Source organism: Pundamilia nyererei, unplaced genomic scaffold (genome assembly GCF_000239375.1).
Source record: "Pundamilia nyererei isolate P.nyererei 1_Seehausen unplaced genomic scaffold, PunNye1.0 scaffold00238, whole genome shotgun sequence".
Lineage (NCBI taxonomy): Eukaryota > Metazoa > Chordata > Actinopteri > Cichliformes > Cichlidae > Pundamilia > Pundamilia nyererei.
The window spans coordinates 887,399-893,787 of NW_005187639.1; the positions used below are offsets into that span (position 1 = coordinate 887,399).

At 42.9% G+C, this 6,389-nt stretch overlaps 1 protein-coding gene across 1 annotated transcript; it reads right to left on the reverse strand.

Annotated features, from left to right (window-relative positions):
• Nucleotides 1–230: 230 nt before the first annotated feature.
• LOC102198759 (fibrinogen C domain-containing protein 1-like) lies at nucleotides 231–6,110 on the reverse strand. Its single transcript, XM_013914929.1, has 6 exons — nucleotides 5,924–6,110; nucleotides 4,937–5,015; nucleotides 1,648–1,763; nucleotides 1,211–1,571; nucleotides 421–553; nucleotides 231–241 (listed from the first exon to the last, which is right to left on the reverse strand). The coding sequence occupies exons 1-6, from the start codon at nucleotides 5,938–5,940 to the stop codon at nucleotides 231–233; spliced, it is 717 nt and encodes a 238-aa protein (XP_013770383.1). The 5' UTR covers nucleotides 5,941–6,110.
• Between the last annotated feature and the right edge of the window lie 279 nt (nucleotides 6,111–6,389).

Consider the following 6,389-nt stretch of genomic DNA (forward strand, 5'->3'; position numbering starts at 1 on the left):
CCATTCAGGCTCACGCCATCTGCCATGATCTACTAGAAATGCTGTCAAAGTAAAAATGAGGACGTGGTACGAGCTGGTGATTTGGGACTTTTCTGGAATGTTGGACTTTTGCTCAGATTTTCAGTCTGTAGACATTTTTTTATGTATCTGTTCAGATACAGATTCTGATTCACTTTGAAGGTAAAAACATTTATTTGTAATATGAAGCTAAAATTTAACATCATAAATGTTCAAACCAAAACTTTGTAACAAAAATGGGAGACAATCGAGCAGGAAATGTGTAAACAAAAGCAGATTTCAAATGTAATGAGCCAGCTGGGAAAATGATGGAAATTATTCTGAAATGTAGAACATCTACCTGTGATTCACCTGTGTGTGCGCGTGTGTGTGTGCGTGTGTGTGTGTGCGCGTGTGCGTTACCTGTGAGAGTGCTGTCTTTGCTCAGCTCACTCTTCAGGCTCCTCAGACTATCTGTCTCCCTCTGCAGGCTGAGCAGAGAATCACTGAAACCTGCCACCAACTTCAACACACCTGAGTGATTGTCAGACATCACCTGTACAGGTACACAAAGAGGGAGGGACTGTTTAGTAATATAAGACCAGTAACAACAACCTAGCTTTGCCTTGCTGCCAAAGGAAAGGAGATGACAGTGGACTTCAGGTTGATCAGAGCTGTACCTTTGAATTGTTTCAGAAGTCTCTCAGTCAGAACATGCTATATCATGTTTAGCTGGAAGCTAGCGAGCTAACTTCCTGCTAACTTCTAACAACATTAAATGTAATAAATTCTGTTTTCATGGATGCCTGGATGTTAAACTTAATTGTTACACCTGGTAAAACAGCAACGCTGATCATTTTATTAAAGATGAAAGAATTTAGACAGTTTTTAACTCAGTGATGCTGCAGTGTTCGTTTGACTTTGGGACCTGAAGCAGAGTTTGGACCTGGAAACAGCTAATGACGTCAGACTTAAAGACTGGATTATGTATTCTTTTGTAATCCATATGTATCTATATCACCATGACAGATGCCTCATTTGTGTACAAACTCGATATTTTGATATTGTATCAGTTTCGTGTCTTATTTAATGTTGCCTAGGGGATGTCGGTCTTCTCTTTCATTTAACTTAAATAAAATTGCATTTCACTCTCTTCCAGCAGTGCATTTCTATTTCATTCATTCAATTACATTTTAATTACTTTGATTCATACCTTGACGATGCGGCTCTGTTCACTCTGCAGTCTGTCCAATCGTTGGTCCAGAACACCTTGGCCTCTTTTCAGCAAATCAGCTTCCACTCTCAGGTTGTGGGTGTGGCCTAATAACACCTTTAGCTCCTCCTCCAGCTTCTGGACAAATCCGTGGTCCTGCCAATCATCTGCATTGTAATTGGTCAGCGCCCGTAGCAGCGAGCTCTGCAGCACCTCCCATCGGAGGAAGTGCTCACTAAAGTCCGGACAGTTTGGGTCCAGGAAGATGCTGATTGGCTCTCCGTCTGCAACACGTGACACTGTCACCAGGGGCCCAGACTCTTTGGGATTGGTTGAAACTACAGATGAGGACACTTCCCCCCTGTAACCATGACAATCCCAGATTTATATTTAGACAGGCAGAAGGAAGGAAAGAGAGACATGTACAGGTGTGTTACCTGCTGATGAAGGGTAGAGGATAGTGGTTCAGGTACAAGATGGCAACTGTTGCTGCAACAATGACTGCGATGATGACCAACGTGCCACCAGACCATAACAGGAAGCTGCACACCTTCTACGAACACACACAGACAAACGCTAAGTTACAGATAGCTGTTGATAGATAGCTTGTAACATTACCTGATAACGTAATTTGGATCAGCACTGAGAGTTTACCAACCTCTAAGGAGGGTCCATATTAGCAGACAAACTAGCATAAGCAACATTAGCCAGAAGACGACAGCTCAGGGTCATGTGATGCTAAAAACCGAACCATCTCACCGGGAACTGAATCTCCTGTTGCTGGATTGTGATTGGATCTTACTAATTAGCAGGTATCTGTGTGTTTGTGTGATGAAGTCTGACAACCAGGCTAGTTAGCATTAGCTGGTAGGCAGAGGTGGGTAGTAACTAATTACATTTACATGAGTAACATTTAAGAAAAAAGTACTTTTTGGAGTAGTTTTACTAGACTGTTGTCAGGGCTGCTGAGGCGAGCCGTGTGGTGTTGGAGGGAGAAAGGACCCAAAATGCAAGCAGTGGATGATAATGCTTGTGATGTTTATTTACAAAGTGGAGTGGTGGCAAAACACGCAATGAGGGAGGACAATAACTAAAGAAACCCAACCTGAGAAGATACCAAAAGGGATGCAAGGCAGAGAGCCGCAGACAAGGAACAGGACACCGTGGAACACAGAGTAACACAGGAGAACACACAGGGCTTAAATACACACACCAGTAATCAGGGGATGAGAGACAGGAGGGCAACACAGCTGGGAGAAATCAGAGCTGACGGGACAGGGGGAAACGTAAACTGAACACACTCACATCAGACGGAGACCTTCACAATAAAACAGGAAACTCACAGACACAGAACCAGACAAGACACAGAACTAAACAGACAGATTCACAAGCAGACAGTGTGACACCATGGACAGACGGAGGGAACACAGAGAAGTGGGAGCAGGCAGGCAAAGAACAGAAACCTAACAAATGGCAAATCACCACAGCATACATACTCGGAATGAACAAAAGCATAAGGAAACACAAAACACTGAATTGGCAGGCTCAGGACCATGACAACTGTACTTTTTACTTTTACTTGAGTAATATTATTATGAAGTATCACTACTTTTATTCTGGCTACTCAGTGTGAGTAACATCAGTGGATGAGTAATGAACACGTTTTAACCAAAAATGCAGGCAACAGACACAAACCTGCAGGTTATAAGTCAGACTTGTTGTGTTAATGTTACTCTATCTGCTGTGACATTTGCAGAAGTAATATATAAATACTGGGGTAGATAATGTCTACCTGCCCTAATGTTTCTTTTTTCTGCTTAGCTTTATTATTGTTTTGTTGCTTTTCAGTCTTTAAAATGTGTCTGTCTGATTATCTCATTGTTAAACATTAAATCAGATGTTATGATCAGTTACTGAGTACTCAAGTAGCCTTTTTTACTAAATACTTTTTCACTCTTACTCGAGTAATTTCTTGGACGGCTACTTTTTACTTTTACTTGAGTAAAACCATGTTGTGGTAGCGCTACAGTTACTTGAGTACAAGGTTTTGGCTACTCTGCCCGCCTCTGCTGGTAGTTTATTACTCTCTCATCCAAATGTGGTCACTTCCTGAAATCAAAACCAACATGGCGGCAGCAGTCATGACGCTCCGTGTTAGGGCAGTGCATTTTGTGTGCAGCTTCCTGTCAGAGCGTGTGTGAGGGTTAGAAGTAGAGATGGACCGATCCGATATTATGCATCGGTATCGGTCCGATACTGACCTAAATTACTGGATCGGATATCCGAGAGAAATAAAAACTGTAATCCGATCCATTAAATATCAAAAAAGCACCTCACAAAACTTGCGACACGGCGTAACTCGGCTCATAACCGTAGCACGTCGGAGCAGTATGCATCACGTGATAGAGCGGCTGTGTGTATTTGTAGCCTCGCTACCAAACCAGCATTTCATCTCCGAGGAAGTTATCCCCGAGAGAAGTAAAGCAAGTGTGTAAGTTCATCTCTGAATGTTTGTAAAGCATTCCAGCGTTGAGCTTAACAAACGATATATGGAGCGACTGCCTCTTCTTGCTGCTACTTCAATCATGAAACTGATCAATGATCAGCTGATCGTCTCTCTTGTTTGTTTTTGGCCCACTTTGCACCAGAAAGAGGAAACCAGCGGCTGAACAACAGCAGCACGTTTAAGCTTGATAAGCTGTTGTTAGAATCTATTTAATATTACTTTCTACACCAGGATCCTTTTCTACAGCTGACGGCTGTAACTGTGCAGGGGCGGATCTAGCAAAGTGTAGCCAGGGGGGCCGATAGGGCATTAACAGGGAAAAGGGGGCACAAAGACATACTTTTCTTTCTTATTCTCATTTAAAATGTCGGCTTTTAATAAATAATTATCTGAATCTTATACCCAAAGTTTTAATCTGATATAAAATGTATAGAAGTCCATTATTGTATATAGTAACTGTTAAGTCTAATATACCCTAGTAAGCTAGAGTACTTTTTCTTTGGGAAGATACCATCTGTGCAGTCTGCAGTTCTGTTGAAGAAAGATGTTGAATCTATTTAATTATTCTTGAAAAAGAATTGATTTCTGTGCATTTTTTTTCGCACTGCATCAAATTAAAGTTGATTACGTCGATTAAGCATCATGAGGTGGAGCGTGGGGGGTGGTTCCCTTTTCTTTTCTTTTTTTTTGCTGGGAGTTTGCAACCCTATTAGTTAGGTTGCTTACTCTTTAAAATACCAGAATAGGGAGGATGGAGCAGGTTTAAGTTTATTAGATTGACCAGTGTTACTGATCTATGACATATTTTGTTGTATTTTTTGCATACAGGTTTAACAGAATAGCTTTAGTGTTGTTGTTTATTTAAACTTTAGTATGAACTTATACAAAATGCAGCAAGATATTAAAAAAACTGTTTTATTGATTAAAAAACACTATATCGGATTCATATCGGTATCGGCAGATATCCAAATTTATGATATCGGTATCCGACATAAAAAAGTGGTATCGTGCCATCTCTAGTTAGAAGTGGCGTGAAGATCGCCTCAGAGTAAATCCTGCATGCTCCTGCAGGGTGTAATCTGCAGTAAAGCCGACATATGCTGAAGATTACTCCTGCGCTGATCTGACAGTTTAACTCCAGATTAACACGACTTAACTCTGCGCGGCTCTCTGCTGTCTGAGCCAACGCAGCTAGGTGCTAACGGCTAACGTGGAGATACCTTGTGCTTGTTTGGCCGCTTGCTGTCGAGCTCTGAGCTGCTGTTGTTCATGATGGTCCACCGATCATTCAGCATCATCCTAGAACACAAACACAGTCTGAGGTTATTCCTCCGCTTACCTCCTCAGTGACCCCTTCCTGACCCCTGTCCAGCTCCTTTTTGGCGTCCCCAGAACTTCATCAGTGACTTCACTGAACTCTAAACCTCAAACCTTTTCTGAGACACCTGCCCATTACCGGATATAACCTCAGCAGTGACAGACCCCTAACACTTGACCTCTGTAGTGACGTGTCAGACCTCCTGACCCTTTTAGGGTGTTTACGATGGCACCATAACGGGTTCATTAGCAGCAGATGCTCCTCAGTGACGTCCTGAACCTGTGCTAGGAAACCAGCTGCTCACTTGGCGGGTTGTCCTTGTTTTCCACTGACGTGTTGCCAGTGCCCAACCTCAAACCTGTGCAGGTGCTTCCACTAAAGAAAGCCTGCTGGTGTTGGTGTGTTGACACAGCACCACACATTTTGACAGATTTTACTGTCAGTGAGGAGCTAATAGAGGAAACAGATTCGTTCCAAACACTGAGCTGGTCTTTAAAGGCACCACGTTAGAGAACAAAGTTCAGAGGTCATCTTTGCTTTAATCCAGCAGATCAACACCAACTTTGAACATGTCACTGTGACAGCACAGCCTCACGACTGAGCTCTGAAGCCTGAAAGTCAAAAACCAGATGATGCTATTTGTTCAAACAGAAAACAGGACAATAAAATCCAATTAACATCATTCATCCCCAAAGTTGGTAAAATCATGTGTTCTTACAGCAAAACATGAAACAACCAGAACACAAAGAAACATAACAGCTAACACACAAACAGAAGCTCAAACGTTTCATAAATATAAATGCTCTAATGTGAATCCACAGTCTGAGTGTTTAACCCATGACCTGCTGACCATGTGATCGCACGCTGACATCAGTAATCAATAACTCACCTGTCGGCCGCCAACATTCAAAAATTCTAAATTCAAATCACTGTAAACTTTATTGCCTCTCTGCTCGACGACGCCTGGCACGTTCTGTCATCCTCAGAGAGAGAGAGAGAGAGACCATCTGCCAGTGGGCGAGCAAGAGGACGGGCGAGGGCAAGAGAGAGAGACCATCTGCTGCCGGGAGGAGCGAGAGACCCTGGCTCAGAGAGAGAGAGCGCTGATCTGATCGGCTTTACCGGCTGGAGGCGGTCACAGTGCCACCTCAGGACTGAAGTGTGATTGCAGCTCACGCTCTGAGCACGCTCAGTCTGAACCAACACATGACACACAGCTCCCTTATTTCCATTCTTACTGTTGGACTCTGAGAGCAGCTTAGCATGAGTCACAGTTCAAAATAATGCTTCTTTCTGTGACACCGACCCCTGCTGCAGATGTAATATGTGAACCAGACGACATGAACTCTGACTGA